Source organism: Lipomyces chichibuensis, assembly GCF_038497645.1.
Source record: "Lipomyces chichibuensis strain CBS 12929 unplaced genomic scaffold V1513scaffold_3, whole genome shotgun sequence".
Taxonomy (NCBI): Eukaryota; Fungi; Ascomycota; class Lipomycetes; order Lipomycetales; family Lipomycetaceae; genus Lipomyces; species Lipomyces chichibuensis.
The window spans coordinates 12,353-28,319 of record NW_027117455.1 but is presented as its reverse complement, the minus strand read 5'-3'; the positions used below and the strand labels follow the sequence as shown (position 1 = coordinate 28,319).

The 15,967-nt window shown below is 45.7% G+C and overlaps 6 protein-coding genes across 6 annotated transcripts; 4 read left to right on the top strand and 2 right to left on the bottom strand.

Annotated features, from left to right (window-relative positions):
• The first annotated feature begins 137 nt into the window (after positions 1-137).
• On the top strand, positions 138-2,846 carry V1513DRAFT_436896 (uncharacterized protein). The gene is made up of 7 exons (XM_066896838.1): positions 138-395; positions 501-996; positions 1,055-1,494; positions 1,555-1,735; positions 1,795-1,886; positions 1,938-2,294; positions 2,352-2,846. The coding sequence occupies exons 2-7, from the start codon at positions 562-564 to the stop codon at positions 2,401-2,403; spliced, it is 1,557 nt and encodes a 518-aa protein (XP_066755738.1). The 5' UTR covers positions 138-395; positions 501-561; the 3' UTR covers positions 2,404-2,846.
• A 2,001-nt stretch (positions 2,847-4,847) lies between these two features.
• Positions 4,848-7,855, top strand: V1513DRAFT_456414 (NADP-dependent oxidoreductase domain-containing protein; the record flags this gene model as incomplete). Its single annotated transcript, XM_066899572.1, has 5 exons — positions 4,848-5,402; positions 5,455-6,125; positions 6,168-6,226; positions 6,625-7,646; positions 7,706-7,855. 5 exons carry the CDS (start codon positions 4,848-4,850, stop codon positions 7,853-7,855), a joined length of 2,457 nt encoding a protein of 818 aa, XP_066755737.1.
• A 36-nt stretch (positions 7,856-7,891) lies between these two features.
• V1513DRAFT_477128 (major facilitator superfamily-domain-containing protein) lies at positions 7,892-10,126 on the bottom strand. The gene is made up of 2 exons (XM_066900230.1): positions 8,808-10,126; positions 7,892-8,750 (listed from the first exon to the last, which is right to left on the bottom strand). The coding sequence occupies exons 1-2, from the start codon at positions 9,804-9,806 to the stop codon at positions 8,034-8,036; spliced, it is 1,716 nt and encodes a 571-aa protein (XP_066755736.1). The 5' UTR covers positions 9,807-10,126; the 3' UTR covers positions 7,892-8,033.
• Positions 10,127-10,560: 434 nt separating this feature from the next.
• V1513DRAFT_373796 (uncharacterized protein) lies at positions 10,561-11,740 on the bottom strand (the record flags this gene model as incomplete). The annotated part of the gene is made up of 9 exons (XM_066894826.1): positions 10,561-10,844; positions 10,894-10,914; positions 10,967-11,019; positions 11,068-11,115; positions 11,168-11,256; positions 11,332-11,344; positions 11,404-11,435; positions 11,503-11,590; positions 11,664-11,740. The coding sequence occupies 9 exons, from the start codon at positions 11,738-11,740 to the stop codon at positions 10,561-10,563; spliced, it is 705 nt and encodes a 234-aa protein (XP_066755735.1).
• Positions 11,741-12,340: 600 nt separating this feature from the next.
• Positions 12,341-13,336, top strand: V1513DRAFT_456411 (uncharacterized protein; the record flags this gene model as incomplete). The annotated part of the gene is made up of 4 exons (XM_066899571.1): positions 12,341-12,366; positions 12,494-13,039; positions 13,186-13,223; positions 13,278-13,336. 4 exons carry the CDS (start codon positions 12,341-12,343, stop codon positions 13,334-13,336), a joined length of 669 nt encoding a protein of 222 aa, XP_066755734.1.
• A 40-nt stretch (positions 13,337-13,376) lies between these two features.
• V1513DRAFT_161764 (uncharacterized protein) lies at positions 13,377-15,417 on the top strand. Its single transcript, XM_066894249.1, has 2 exons — positions 13,377-13,543; positions 13,595-15,417. Exon 2 carries the CDS (start codon positions 13,660-13,662, stop codon positions 15,334-15,336), a length of 1,677 nt encoding a protein of 558 aa, XP_066755733.1. The 5' UTR covers positions 13,377-13,543; positions 13,595-13,659; the 3' UTR covers positions 15,337-15,417.
• Positions 15,418-15,967: the final 550 nt, after the last annotated feature.

The following is a 15,967-nucleotide window of genomic DNA, read 5'->3' as shown; positions in this document are numbered from 1 at the left end:
GCCGCCGCCGCCTGAGAGTTTTCAAGGGTGTGAGTTTCTGCCCTTATGACAGGCGTTGCGCTATGCACCTTATCACGAAATTACCGCGACTCGCTAGCGTGACAGTCGAAATTGTTTACATTGCCTTGCCGCCGCGCGTTCTACACAATTACATATAACAGGAACAACCATGCGTTGCAACCCGTTTTAAGAACGGGGTGATTTCTATTTTATATCTTGGCGCGTTTTACATTTTTATTTAGTTTATCGTTACAATTACATTATATATAGATTGACACGCGACTATCTGGGCCGATAGTTTGTCTAGTTTTCATCGCTTCGCGATCATTCTTTCTTCAGGCGCTCTCCTTCAACTGTTCCACCAGTTCTTGACTGGATATATTTATTGTACTAAGGTATGTACAAATTAATTCACTTGCTGGGGATGTGAATGAGACTGAGAGTGGAGATGTGCGAAACTTTCACGTGCAATTCGACTGACGCGTTCTCTTTATCGTCAGAAAGCTGAGTATTACCATTACGGTCGTTGACCGCGGAATATTATTAAGGATTCGTTTGAAGATGGATATCTCTACAATGCCTGATATCACATCACCACCTCAATTCTATGCGCCTCCTGCCTCTTATTATCCAACTGTGCAGCAAAGCATTCACACGGCTACTTCCTATGCAGCATCGATTACTCCTGGCGACAAGCATAATGCTTACAATGCACAGACAGCTTATGCTATCTCCCAGACACCTATGTCTGCGCCAATCTACCCTACTGGACTTCATATGCCTATGTACTCAATGTATCCCGGTTATTCTTCTCCGCATATTCAGGCAATGGATCTCTTCACTACTAGACAGCCGCAAGGATCCCTTACGGGATCTGCTCACTCACCTGTTGCTTATACATCATCCTCACAGCAGAGCCTTGGTCCTCTTTACCGGTCATTTGGAGGCATTCCAAAGGTAGGGCGGTATGATCGACGCAGCGCAAGTAATGAGAAGGCAAGTGTTAGCAGTGTAATTCGTGGTGTACAAGATTAGCCACTAAACTCAATTTTAGGCTGGAGCAAATTCAAGCAATCGATATGGAAACTCTTCCGGCCGGAACAGTAGAGCAAATGAAAAAGGCGTGGAGCCAAACGCCGGAAGATCCAGTGTCCAAGTGCTGCAACCAGTAAATCCAAACAAAGCCCAAATCCCAGCCGATGTGCCGGCAAAGTCTTCCTTGCCACAGTGCTCGCCGACAACCAATGTGATGGAATCAATTGTTCACTCTACCGTGGTAGACTTTCCCATTCCAATGGCGATAGCTCCTCCGAGCGGCATCACCGCCTTCTCGTTGGAGGAATCCTTGAAAAACCCACGGAAGACTACCAATGTCTATATCAGGGGACTAGCGCCCGATATAACCGATGATATTCTTGTGAAGGTTGCCAGCAGATTTGGAAACTTGACAACTGCAAAAGCGATGATGGATAGTTCCACAGGAATGTGCAAGGGGTACGCCTTCTGTGTTCGCATGAACATTTCTGGATATTCTTGTATCACTGACAGAATTAGGTTTGGCTTTGCACAGTTCGAGACTGAGCGAGAGGCGATCCAATGCATATGTGGTCTTGCTCAGTATGGATATCAAACCTCATTTGCAAAGCAGTCGTTCGCTTTGAGACTGAAAGAACTCCAAGATGCGCAGTCCACCAACGTCTATTTTTCCAACATTCCTAGATTCTGGGACAAAGCGGTTGGTTAACAGCGTTTGGTCGCTTCAATACGAAATATTAATTCTAAACCGTTGCGTAGGAATTCAAACAGCTACTGGAAGGGTTCCCCGTTGTCTCAATTAAGGTCCTGAGAGACGGACATGGCAATAACAGAGGCGTAGGATTTGCTAGGTACCACGAAACTTGGCATTTGAGAATCATCTAACTTGTCATGTGTTATAGATTTACTGAAAGGAGTGTTGCGGAAGACATCATTGCCAAGTTCAATGGCCAGCCTATTGGCGAAGGAGGGATGCCCATTCAAGTTCGATTCAGTGACACCGAAGCTCAGAAACGATTAAAGCAGGTTACGCTAAAGAAGCGTAGCTGGCGAGCTCACGAGTATCACTTGCTAGCTGCGCAACGTGCTCTTGAAGATTACTCTATGCCAAAACCTTTAATGTACAAGCCCTTTGTGTTGTCTCCAGAAGCTATTCCATATCCAGTGCCACAAGCCATGTCCGGGCCTGTGCCTCTTTCTGGTGCAGAACAGAAGATTGTGCATTGGTCTTCAGATCCTCAATTACGCAGCAACCACGAGTATGATATGAGTCGCGGACCATGACAGACAGTACTAACGTGTGATCATTAATATAGGTCTAGCTCAGACAGTTCTTCGGCTGGTTCAAGTGAGGACAATGATGCTTAGTATTCAGAAGCCGGGGCTTGTTTAGTAGTTTCGTTGGAGCGTTTGTAATTGCTATTAAGTTTCTGTTAGCTACTAGTATATTATTATTACCCTGTTATTTGTCATGTTGTTTATGATGCTGTTTTTCTTAATAATGGCATATGACGCTATATTTTTATTGACTTGTGACATGAGGGGATTGCAAGACGGAGGGAGATATATGTGTTGCTTATCTGCTTCTGGCCTGCTGAGACAGATGGATGAGAAGCATTTCTTAGACATGATTATATTCAGTTATCATGAATGCGTTGCTGCTTGCTTTGTGAAATATAGACGTCAATGTTAGGGCATTATGGGAGTCTCGTGCTTTTAGGTTAGATATGTGCCACGTTTTAGCATAGCTTCATTTTCAAGACATATGTGGTTCTAGAATTCAATGAAATCGATGACAATTTGATCTTTTAGCAATCTTGCAGGACCGAACAACCTACATACGTTCGCAAATGCATAATTGTCAGCTTATCATAACGACGGCCAGAGTTATGCTTGATTGAACGCATGATTTCGTCGTTAACAATACTAAATGATTGTCACTCCTGCTATCACCATCACTGGCGAGGCTTCTTGTCAATATATTTAGCGCTTCTAGCAGACAGTTTCCTGACCGAAAATCATCATATTATTGAAATTACATGAAGATGTATCCTGATCTTTGTTTACTTAGCTGTCTTCTCACTTGACGACGTTCGTGGCCCGTCGAGCGACAGGTAGAGTTTGTCAACAGCCATAAAGCCCAGGAGAAACGCCGATAACATGTATCTAGTCTGGTATCTTTGGTTGGATTGGAATGCAAATGTCGATATAGTCTCGCCGTGTTTTCTGTTTTCCTTTAGTGTAAAAACATGTTCCAATCCTTGCTTGTACCTACCAACTCGGCCTTGTAAAATGGATTTAGACCATCATGACAGTGCACATGCTTCTGCTTCAATTGACTAACAGCTTTGGCCTTATTGCTAAATAATGAAGTATACTTTTACACACTCCTGTTACTCAAGAGTTACTTTACATATATGTTTTTCGTCTTGCTTATAAGCAGTTCAGCAGAGAATAGCCTTTGCCATATAGCTGTTTCTCGTTGAGAGTCGACCGGACGAGTACTGCGCATGGGGATCTTGATTTTGTTTGACGTGGTCCTAGCTCTGTTGAGACGATGAGCACACAGTGGAGCCGCAGCCGTTGCGGCACATTTGAATTAGCGCGTGAAATCCTGATCGGCTACAGAGCATGAGCAAATGACATCTTACATGTGTTGGTGTAAGACTTGTTTTCCAACCTTTCTAAACGAACTTTACGAGCCTCTGCTAATGGTATCCTGAACAGGAAGAATGCGGCTGGTGGTGAAATCCATCATCTTGTATTCAGCACCGCCGGGAGTCTTACAGTTGTCTCGACGGCACATGACTGGAATAAGGTCACTTGGGATGGGCTTCCAAGAATGCATTTATTGGACATCTAGACAGCAAGATATTTGCAGAGAAATTTAGAACAAATTGTCTGTGGAGATATGACAATGAGTAACTAACCGATGTAACAGGCCACATGATCTTTCGTCGAGGAAGAGAAACCGAAGTTCTCGATACCACCATCAAGCCTTCGTACGTCTGGGGTAAATGCTCCATGAAGTGTCCCTGTCAACGCTCAATACATCCAACCTGACGATTTACAAGCTCATGCAAACACACAAGAACCCCGATTGCAACGATATTAGTACGTTCGTCGATGTCACGTTTATGCATGAAGAACGGACATGCTCCTGGACGCTTCGGGGTTTAACTATGCAGCAAACATTCTAGGACGATTCCCGAAAGGCGTACGTCGAATTGCAAGGATGATTCTGATGATATTCTGAAAGATGCCTTACTGGCAGTGCGAAAGTGGACTCAAGCGTGCGCGAGCTGGGTGTGAAGTACAGGTCCTTGAAGACCTGTATTGTCGACTTGGCCACAGAGTTGAAGCAAATACAGGAGACTGTTTATCGTGGCGCTGGCTGCGAGGATTATGACGATGATTCAATATTCAAAATCGACGTAATACTAGCCCGTAAGATTGGTATATAATTCTTGACTACATAATGCTTCCTCTAAAGCCTATATGTTGAGACTAGGTTACCATTAAATAAGATAACATATCAATAAAACGTCATTAGTATGCATTTATATGATTGCCACAATAGTAGTCGAACGAAGAAATTAACCGTAGTCGCTTCGACTAAGGTCAGGTTAGATGTGCGGTATCAGAGGCGTTGTTACCCGCAGGCACCGCCGCCATCGCCACGCAGCGGCGTCGTTGTCGCGCGATCAACTGCTGGGCCTACAAAACCACGAATACCGACTGAATTCCCACGCACCTGCCCACACAAGTGCATTCCAGCCCAGCCCAGCCCAGCAATCTGCGCTTACCACTGCATGCACGAGACGGACGAATTTCCTCTGCTCGCGTCGCAGGGCCTATACGCTTCTGCGATCAGTGGCGACGGTAACTGCCTCTTCCGTGCGCTGTCAGACCAGCTGTACGGGTCGCCCGAGAGCCATACCCACTTACGCACTGAGGTCGTTCAGTTTTTGCGCGACAACAAGGCACAGTATATCAGCTTTCTGCCGGCTGCGGGTGCATACCATGGCTCCTCAGGCACATCACGCAAAAGTGCTCGGAGGGCAGTTAACGGCCCCAGGTCCGACGGACAACCTACCGAGAAAAAGTGGGAGAGCTACCTGGAGACGATGAGTAAAGATGGAGTATACGGCGACAATCTCGAGATCGTGGCCTTTGCGAAGCGGTTCAATGTCGACGTTAAAATTCATCTGGCAGATTTTGCATACGTGGTTTCTGGCGAAAGCAGCAGTGAGGATAATGGCATCCTACGAAAAGTTTTGCATATAGCGTATCACCAGTGGGAGCATTATTCGTCGATTCGCAACATCGACGGTCCGCATTCCGGTCTGCCGGAAGTGCGCGAGATGGTAAGCGTTCGCCTCAGTAGGTCTGCCGACGGACGTGGTGCTAACAGAATAGGCAATTACAACGGAGACATCATCGAAGTTGCTCGAGAGCCACCAGTACTGTCAGCCGTGGATGGAGAAAGTAGTGCTGTCGTCTCTACCTGATTTAGTACTTGACAAGCCCGAAGGTTTGAGACTTGTCCGGGAGACAATTGAACGGTTTAAAGGCGACGTGAATCAAGCCGTCGAATACTTGTTTGAACAGCAGAATGAGGACGGCGGCAACACGGCGGATGAGAACAATCGTGAAAATGATAGCGCGATGCCACCAGACCCGTCAGAGATACCGGGCGGCACATTCGATACTGGTCTGGCTACTCCGGCAGATTCGCAAGCTTCACCCCCTGACATTCCTACTTCCGAAAACCTGCCGAGTGAGTTGTCATCAGCTACCACCCTACATTCTAGCACCACTATCACTCCACGCATGTCGCGGTACCAAACCCGAAAAAAGGCAGCGGCAGCCGCGGCTTCCACGCTCTCAAATACGGACGGCGGAATACCTACTCAACATGCGTCGACGAAGCCGAAATCGCAACACCGGAAGGAAACCGCGCGAGAACGCAAGGAACGACAAAAGCGGGAGTCAAAAGAACGAAGGAAGCAGGAACATCAGCGAGCTGGGATGGACGATGTTCCGAAGGACAGTTTGGCTGTCGCGCCAACTTCTGCCGCGCGAGTTGTGTATATATAGATGATGCTGGTATTGTTCATGACTATGCACAGGGTAAATTTTGATCGGGAAGATTGGATTATTATTGCTGGGTTCTGGATCTGGCGTTATGGTGTGTGTTAATTGTATGTGGGTTGTAAATAGATGATTACCAAATTAGTACATATATGTTTTTATGTATTATTATAACATATACGAATCAGGCAATGGTGCGCCGACGATCAAGCTGGAGGCGGGGCCGCATAAAGTATGACGTTTGCAAGTCGCATTTTTGATCGTCGGCGGGTCGGCCAAACTGCACTTCCCACCCGAGTCATTAATTAAGGTAAAACCCAAATGCTGCCCACGCGGGGACCCGCCACCTCTTCACGGCATAGAGGGCCCTTAGCTAAGCTTTAACTATTCCCTCATCATATAAACATACGTACACATCGCCTACCTGGGCTTACGGCTTAGACAACCTGCCTCGAATAGTCCAGCTCTCCCGCCGGCGTCGTCTGCTGACGATAGTACTCCTTGTAGCCGGTCTCTGTTTCGTACTCTACAACATCTTCGTCCTGATCGAAGCTACCGTCGACTCCCGTGCCGTCAAACCCCGTCGTCTTCGCCGCCCGCCCGTCTTCAACCACTCTCTCCAGGGACGCCTCCCGCCGCCTCAGCTGCGTCTGCCGTCTGTCAAGGATTCTCTACCCGCAGGCTTCGATCCGGGAACAAACCCGACCATCCAGCGCGAGGTGCAGCAATTTAAACAGACTTACGACGCACTCAATCCGCATAGAGCCGACACCAAGGGTACCGCAAGCAAAAGCACAAGCACCAAAAAATTGGCCAGCGGCGCAATGACTCAATTATCGCTGACGTCACGCGTTCGCTTGTCTTCCGGATACGACATGCCGGTCCTCGGCTTCGGCGTGTACATGTCATATGGCGGGGAGGTCATCAACTCTGTCTACCACGCTCTGACGGTCGGCTATCGTCACATAGATTCCGCTACCCTATATGAAAACGAGCGGGAAGTAGGCGTCGCTATTAAGAAATGGATCCACGACACAGGCGGCAAGCGAGAAGACGTGTTCTTCACTACGAAAGTGTGGGATACCGATCACGGATACAACAACACTAAGAAGGCTATCAATTGGTCGCTGCGCCAATGTGATCTAGGCTATATCGACCTCTACCTGATTCACTCGCCTTATCCCGGCAGACAACTGCGCGAGGAAACGTGGAAGGCGATGGAGGAGGCAGTGCAGGAAGGCAAAATCCGCTCGATAGGCGTCTCCAATTACGGCATCAAACACCTGATCGAGATGGAGTCATACGCAACCGTGAAGCCTGCCGTTAATCAGCTTGAAGTTCACCCTTTCCTGACCCGTAAGGAACTTGTCGAATACTGCCGGGCGCACGACATCGTCGTCGAAGCCTTCTGCCCAATTACCAGAGGTCAAAAGTTCAAGGATCAACGCGTACAGGCCTTGGTCAAAAAATACAACCGAACCCCTGCTCAGATTCTGTTGCGGTGGTCCCTCCAACGTGTATGTCCTCAACTCTATATTGATTGTATCGCAAGACAGCAAGTGCTAACATGACATAGGGTCTGGTTCCATTACCCAAGAGCTCAAGCCCGAAACGGATCGAGGAAAACTCAAAAGTGTTTGATTTTGAAATCGAGCCCAAGGACATGGATACCTTGATGACGGACGAATATTATATCGTTGACTGGGATCCGACCAACGTCGCATAGTGTTTGTTGAAAATGGGCATTTGCCAAATATATGAATTATTCTATTAACATGACGCCAATAGTGAACCTTACTTCTGGTAATTAACGAGCAAAATCTATTCCCATACAAAGCAAGATAGTACTTCTGCAGTGGTGCACATAATGTAGTCATTTTATGATAAAAATAATCATATATCCTCTATCGAGCGCCCTCATTTTTCTCAGAAATCTCAGGATTCTCAGGAATCTCAGGATTATCAGTGGTCTCAGTATTCTCAATATTCTCAGTATCCTGAGGGGTATCATTCGCATTATCTTTGCGTTTCGAACCTTGCGTTCCCACTTTCAAGAATAAGGACCCCAGGAGTCCAATTCCACTAACTCCAACGGCAAACCAGAACGCCGCTCTGTACGAATCATACAGTCTTGTAACACCCTCGTTTGGGCTCTTGTCTGCAGCAGTCTTGACTATTGTCGACGATGCGGCTAAACCTATAGAGACAGCTATTTGTTTGACTGTATTCAGGATCCCAGATGCCGAGGATTGCAATTCTGCGGGCACCGCAGACAATATATGCATATTTGCAACATTAAAAGATATATCAGCACCCAGAACTGAAAGGCAAATTGCCGGAAACGCCATCGCCCAATACGTTAGAGATATAGGCTGGAGAGCCCACAAAAGTGCAGAGATTACGAAGGCCGTCATTGCTATCACCATGAAAATACGACCCGGGATGATATGCAATGTATACGCAACCAAAACATTCACGAGAATGCCGCTTACTGCCTGCGGGATAAGATATGCGGTTGTCAGAATGGCAGATGCCCCACGAACATCTTGGAAGAAGAGCACCATGTAGTAGCTGACGACGCCCAGGAAATTCATAAAGCCACACGCGATAATAATCATGCACTGCACGAAAAACACAAATTAGACTTTTAACAGCCGCAGTCATAAGCAACAACATACCAATGCCACCCCTGGATATCTCCATATATAGAGCGGCATTAAAGGATATTTCGCTTTTGACTCCCAGAAAACGAAAAGACCTATCACTATTATTCCAACGACAAACAGGACAATCACGTACGGTGTCCGCCATCCGTCTTTCGTTACACTTGACTCCGTCAGACCGAACACCAGTAAAACTAATCCGGAAGTAGCTAGTAGAGCTCCAAGATAGTCTATGGCTATTAGTTTCTCCCTCATTCTTATCCAATTCATTGCTGGGTCATTCGGGACCAAAAACCAGCCCAATCCTGCAAGGAAGGTGTACTGTATAGCAGAGAAATACAGAATCGACCTCCATGATAAGAACTGTGTACATATACCACCACAAGTTATCCCAACGATAAAGCCCAATGGTGCTCCGGCTGCTATAGCCGCCATAGCTTTGTTTTTTCGTTTACCAGGGATGTAGGTGGCACCAATGATCCCAACAGCTGCCGGCGGCGATACCGCACCAGACAGGCCTTGAAGGCCTCTCATAATGTCAAATACTATGTGATTCTTCACAAACGCAGATGCCAAGCACCACACAGAAAACCATATATAAGAAATAAGAAGCATTCGCTTCCGGCCAATGTTGTCCGCCAATGCAGCCATCAGTAGCACAAAAGCACCAGATGTTAGTGTAAACGCCGATATTGTCCACGACAAATTTCCTCCCGAAATGCCGAATGATTCACCGATTTGAGGAACTGCAATTTGCATGGAGCCTTGATTCGCTGGAGGCAAGGCCATGCCAAGCGTAAGTATGATAATCACCGCGATTTCCTGCCAGACTGAGCCAAACACTGGTGGCCTTTTGTCGGTAACTGTAAGAGCGCGGTATTCTCGTACTTTCGTCTCTATATCTAAGTCGCGGACTGGTGATCCCCATGATGACTTCGTCTCTGACACGATATTAAATAGGCGCGCTGTTAAATATAATGTCGAAATTACACGTGGTAACCTCATACCGAACATTATTTGGCTGTACCTGACAGTCTGACAACTGATCGAGATATACGATCAAAAATAACAGACCTTCACGTATTTAGGTGTCCAAAGGAATCGTAATCCTGTGTTCGCAAAAATGCAGTTTCGGAAGTGCCTATTGGGTGCATGTATATGATCGTGCTGTGAAACGCACTGTGACCTCCCAGCAAAGGAGCCAGCCAGGCGAACGTTTCGATGTCCGACCTCTTAATCAACTCGAAGACACTCAATGTCGAAGAAATATATTTTCGTAATACACAGTAAATTTCTACGTTATAGCTTTTAGCAACTAGATCACAAGATAACATAGCCATCATATATGCAGCAAAGAGAGACCCGAAGGTTCTAATTTTTTCAATTACCCTACATCATTGTAGCAATTGCACACCAGACGTCAACTGGTATTCTAAACTGAGATCATTGACTCCTGGTCATAAAATTAAAATACACATCGCAAAGACCTTCAACTAAACTATATCGTAGTCAACTAGATAAAGTCTGTTATCGCCTTATCGCGAAGGGCGAAACCGCTGCCGATGACTAGTGCTAGTCGGGCAAGCAACCCCACTGACGCTTCCACTTCGAGCTCCAGGTGTACGGTTCAAGTCGGTATGCATCAATGGTACGCGATTTTCGCGCGACGGTGTCTGTAAAACAATTCCATTGGAGGCAATCCGCTGTCTATGTGGCGTAGACTCTGTATAAAGATATTACAAATTAACATCATCCACAGAGCCCCACATTAATTGCAATTGAAGTAAAAGTTCTCACGATATAAGCTATTGCCGCCAATCATTGCCCTTTCTGACGCTAAGGAAGTATTCAGGATTTCAAAGCCACCGGCAACTGCCGAGTTGGGATTATTCACAATCTCGTCAGCCGCATTCTGCATGGAACCTAGAAGCATTTTGCGTTTAAGTTTGTCATATAGCGCTTGGAGTTTAGCGAATTGCCTAGACTTGTCATGTAGGTTATCTACTAGCTCAGAATTCTTCTTGGAAAGAGTCTCGCGCTCATTTTTGAGAGCTTGAATTTGCGTCAGTATATTTCACGAAATTGGCGACTACACCGATACCATTCATGTGACGCTTGAGAGCTAATAAGATGAGTAAACAAAAGTCAAAATGAATCATTATCCACCGACATACAGTCAATATCTGCATCTGCCGCCCGGGCAATTCGATCCCTGTCTTGGGCCACTCTGTATTGCGTCAGTCCACTGCTGCCAAATGATTGAGTATTGACGTACTGGTCAATCTTTTCGCTTAGAGATTTCACGATGAATTCTTGATAGAGTCTAAATCAGCAGATTAGTACAACATAAAGGCCACGAAATCTATTTCTCATACAACTCCTGAGAGTACTGATACGACCAGAATGATAGTGCGCGGGTACTAATTTCGCTAATAACTGCAGGACTAAGACCTGCCAGGACACTCTCGATCGACTATTAGCAAAGGGAAATAACAAAGAATAGGCTGGAGAATTCGTCGCTGTAGGAATACGTGCTAACCGACTTATACTCCCTATAAATGAGAATCAGTACCGTTAACGAGCCAATCCAACAACCCCATCTGCTGCTTACTCAGTAGGATTCAGTAGCGTAAGTGATATATCCTACGTCACATGTCAGTAAAAGCTTGGTAGAAGAAATAGTTTAGATATCATGACTTAAATTCAGTACATCAGGATTATCGAGCGGAGTATCACAGGCCGGGCAAATTTTGCTGACTCCAAATACTTTATTAGAGCATTTGATGCAAAATATATGACTGGATCGCACAATTAGCAAATATCTTCAATGGATTTGCGTAAGTACTATCAGGAACTATAGCGGCTACCAACCAGCAAGTGGTCACAACACCTTGCTGGGTCAGCAGGCACCTGCAGTGCTGATTGTTGCAACGTAGAATAAAATCCATTCAATCCGCGATATCAAGCGTCAATACCAATACGCCAATTAGCATCTATGGAGGTAGATTTCAATTCTGGAATTGAACAGTGCTAAGCCTCACCAAGTCAAAAATGGTTGTTGACGGCCGGGTAATGACAACAAACGCGACGCGTTCGTGTTGTCAATAAATTATCATTCCTTGTCAGCGCTCCAGTTATTTAGTCACGGAGACAAGTTCAATTTATTTGAGGGCTATGATTAAAGCGGATAACATTAGGCCTTTTCTAATAGATTGGCAAGACTTATATGATTCCGCAACTGTCGCTAGGATATTGAGGCGAGACAATCACTACCTCCAACTTCTATATGTCACAGCGGGAATAGTGCTTCCTATTTTACTTTTGCATTATGCTTACGAATTTTGCTATTATTTTCGTTATAAAAGGACGACGCCGATACATCCACTGGATTCAACACTGCTCAACTTAGTAACACCAAATAAGTCTATCTGGCCCTCATCGTCCTATTCCAATTTCCTTGTGCACGGGAAACCAATTCCCTTGCATATTATTTTAACTGATTTGTTCCTTGGAAAGGTGGTACTACGTGGATCACCGAGCGAATCGTTATGGCAGATACTACGCGGTTCGGAATGTACGTGGTCGGTTGCGTTACTCGCTGCATGGATGCGCCCACCATCAGATAGACCGCGACTTCAGAAACGCGCTAGGTAGTTGCTATCGTAAATTGCACATATTGGTGTTAACAAGCAAGCGATCAGGCTAACTCCGGAATTGCGGCAAGCATATCTGTTGAAACACTCACTACTCGCCAAGTACCTCTGCTTTGAGGACGGCGAACAAGGCGTTGCGATATTGGGATCATCGTCATTTGCTCAATTTCTATTTAAATACTACGATATTCAGAATTGTTATGACGATACTGCTACAGAGAGATATAGTAAAGTTGTGTTGGTCACGTCTTACTCGTTTGCTACTTATTACATTACGTCTGCTCTCGACGCCCTCGCCACTGGAGGCAGTATCATGCTCGAACTCACAATCGTCCAAAAGCGTTGTCCCGTAGCCGCATGGTATGCACTTTTTTCACGTCAATTGATCGACCAGACGGCAATCTCGATGCTGGTAAATTCATGTGAGTCAGTTCAGAGATTTCTTCGCCGTCGAGGTGTCGTCGTTCAGTCTGTCGTGGATGTTAGTTTTGAGGAGGCCAAAATTTGCAAGGCAACTTGCGAGAATACACGTGCCGCCCGCCAGATATGGAATGCTTGGACTGCAATCTTGCTAACTGAAGGAATTATAAAGCGGTTTGTGCTTCTAGGACGCAAATTGTAGGAGTATTTCCAATCCATAGCCAAACAGCGAATGACTCTAGATGTAGGGAATTTGATTGTTTGACTTTGGTATAGCTATAGTGCACTTACTTTTGTCTTGCTTCTGGAACTGAAAATAGAAAAGTAGTAAAACACGACCTGTTAGGTAACCGGTTGTGTATTGCCGTTTACACCAGCAAAGTTGCTGCTAACATGCCATAAAGTTGATGAGACTACCGAGCTGTTTTGGTGATCAATCGACGCCTTCTCTATTTGAAGGTTGCTGCATAAAGTTTCGCTTGTGGTCGACCACGAAGCCCCAAATTAATTTTGATCTTTATTTATTTCCACGCACGACTCTTGCTCGCAAAGCTCGTCCTTCGGTTTCTGCCCTATCGCCTTGCTGATTATGGACCAAGGTTCTACACCTATATTCTGCCTGGAACAATCACTTCTTGACATTAAATTGACAATTCGTTCTAAAATAATATCAGGAAGGTATGTTCAAACTGATTTTGTGTGGATCATGCACAGCTAACATTCCTGCAGACTATATGTTAACTATGTATGATATGTAGCATCAGATTAGTCAAACATCTTCTCAGACTACTACAATGCCGTTGGGAATATTCCGCCGTTTCAAGCATGGCAAAGCAAAAGCAGATAACAGCTCGTCTCCTCAACTTCTAGCAGAGCCTCTAACTACAATTACAAATCACCGTCCACCGCATTACTGCACTTCAAATGCTGACCAAGAATATGCTTTTAATGAAGAAGAAACTGCCAACAAGGAGAATAGTCCAGCGTCTCGGGCGCAGTTATCGCGGCGGTTTCTTGCATCAGCAAGACGCAGCCTATCTAATGGTGACAATCAGAACACGATTGGGGTGTCTTCAGCGGAAACAGGCATATCTATACTACCGCGCGATGGATTAGTGCCGAAACCGGAGTCACTCGCAACTAAAGATTTGAAAGGGCAACGGCCAGTATCGTACTATGATATCGGTCGGTATCATCGACTGATGTCTCGGCGAGTCTCCGGAAGTGCTCGTCGCTCCGAGTATCAGCGACGAAGTGTCTCCAATGGCAGTCGATTATCAGGCTATGACTCCATATGTCAGAATACAAGTGGCACTGAGGTCGTGAATCGTACCGTCAATGTCGTCACTCATGCCTTGCGCGCTCTCAAGGTACGAAGTGTTGACATGTTGCATCCTAAACCAACACTGCGATTTGAATATGAGCCGGTAGACAATACAGTGATTCCAATCGATCCTTTTACTTCTGGTGATGTGCGAGGTCTAAGACGGTCTGAAATAAGGTCGCTGCATGTGGACGATATGGTCGATGATATGGATTCACACGCCATCCGAGTTGCGCTGGAACGCGATTCTAGGAGAAGTATGGATATAAGACGGAATTTTTCTAATTCAAAGAATCATACACATGAAAACAGTACGTCCTTAGGTGAGCGAGCAGAGCCTGAAAGTGGTGGTGCACGAAATCCGTGGCCCTGGCGTGATAGCCGGGAGCTCATGGACAGAGATCGGGAGCGAATTATTCAGGGAGATTCGAGACAACAGAGTCAAACCTCTCAGCGATATGATGAGATGCTGCAGGACGCTGAATTATTGATGTCCGAGAACGCGGAGGATATTACTCCGATGGAAGCATATTCTACCGGAAATAATATGACAGCAGATCCACAGTTAGAAGGCGACTACCTCCCTGACGAGCCTACACTTATATCATCACAGGGACTACGACATCAAGAAACCGATATGCGCACTACGACTGAATATGAACTGCGCCGACAATCAGATTTTGACTATTCCAGGGGTGGGCAAGAAGGCAATTACAAACCGGGTAGTGGATCTGTCCTCACAACGGCATGGACGTCGTTTCTCAAGCGCGCAACTGCGGAGCGAATACGACGAGAAATTGAAGCGAGAGAATCGGCAGAACGACTCACTCAGCGCCAGATTTGGACAGATGGCAACGAATTTAGCCCACATAGGTCCCTGTCAGGTGACAGGCGTTACAGCGGAGACAGCCAAGAGTTGAACGACGCCTGGGATTCGAGGTCCGGTGGACTTGGTCTCAGATCCCCGACACGAAGGCGGCATCAATACGACGATGACATAGAACCCCATCACATCCCAAAGGAGCATCTACAGGATTCCCCTGTAGGTGAACATTATATTTACGACGGCGCTGTCACTTCGCGACGGGCTCGCCTTGTGCGACAGGAGGAGCTAAACGACGGATACAAAACCGAAACTTTAAGCTAAATGAAGCTGGTTATGATTTTTTGAGTTGTTAATGTAGACTAAGTCGTAATTTATTCTGTCTTTGTGCATGGAAACTAGATCTGTTCTAGTCTAAGCCCTGTTATTTTATTATTTGGTTTAGGTTAATATATTGAGGTTTGGATCCGCATAGATCCTTGTATTTATTTGTAATGATTCGATCTTGCGCTTCCGGGTAAAAGCAATTTTGAGATTAGTCGGGACAGAAACAGCAAGAATTTGGAATATATTGATCTAGGAAGTAATTTGCTTATGAATTGACAGCAACACGTACCACCCCGAGCCAATAGAATTGGCATCATTTTTCCGTCTATTTCATCCCTTGAATTTGCATGTGTCTACTCTTATTGTACTACAACATCATTGGCGTGTAATCAATTTTCACATAACTAACGTGTAAGACGCTAACTTGGATTGCAGCCAAGATCCGTTATTCCGTTTCCGTTTCCACGTCTAGGCGAAAAATAATTCAATCCACAGCCGCGTCGTACACTTGATTGTTTGCCCGCGGCTGTGGTAGTGAGTGAGCAGAGTACAAATATCGTCACCAAGAATTAATACTAGCTCTCAAAAGATTATAAAGCCTAGACAGTCTGAATCTTAAGTAGACCGT

What these genes read in the sequence shown, in the direction of transcription:
- V1513DRAFT_436896 (XM_066896838.1), top strand. Translation starts at nt 562, where the DNA reads ATGGATATCTCTACAATGCCTGATATCACATCACCACCTCAATTCTAT. An exon ending in AGAGGCGTAGGATTTGCTAG is followed by an intron (nt 1,887 to 1,937) that starts GTACCACGAAAC and finishes CATGTGTTATAG; the next exon opens with ATTTACTGAAAGGAGTGTTG. An exon ending in CAATTACGCAGCAACCACGA is followed by an intron (nt 2,295 to 2,351) that starts GTATGATATGAG and finishes TCATTAATATAG; the next exon opens with GTCTAGCTCAGACAGTTCTT.
- V1513DRAFT_477128 (XM_066900230.1), bottom strand. Translation starts at nt 9,806, where the DNA reads ATGTTCGGTATGAGGTTACCACGTGTAATTTCGACATTATATTTAACA. An exon ending in GATATCCAGGGGTGGCATTG is followed by an intron (nt 8,751 to 8,807) that starts GTATGTTGTTGC and finishes TTTTTCGTGCAG; the next exon opens with TGCATGATTATTATCGCGTG.
- V1513DRAFT_161764 (XM_066894249.1), top strand. Translation starts at nt 13,660, where the DNA reads ATGCCGTTGGGAATATTCCGCCGTTTCAAGCATGGCAAAGCAAAAGCA.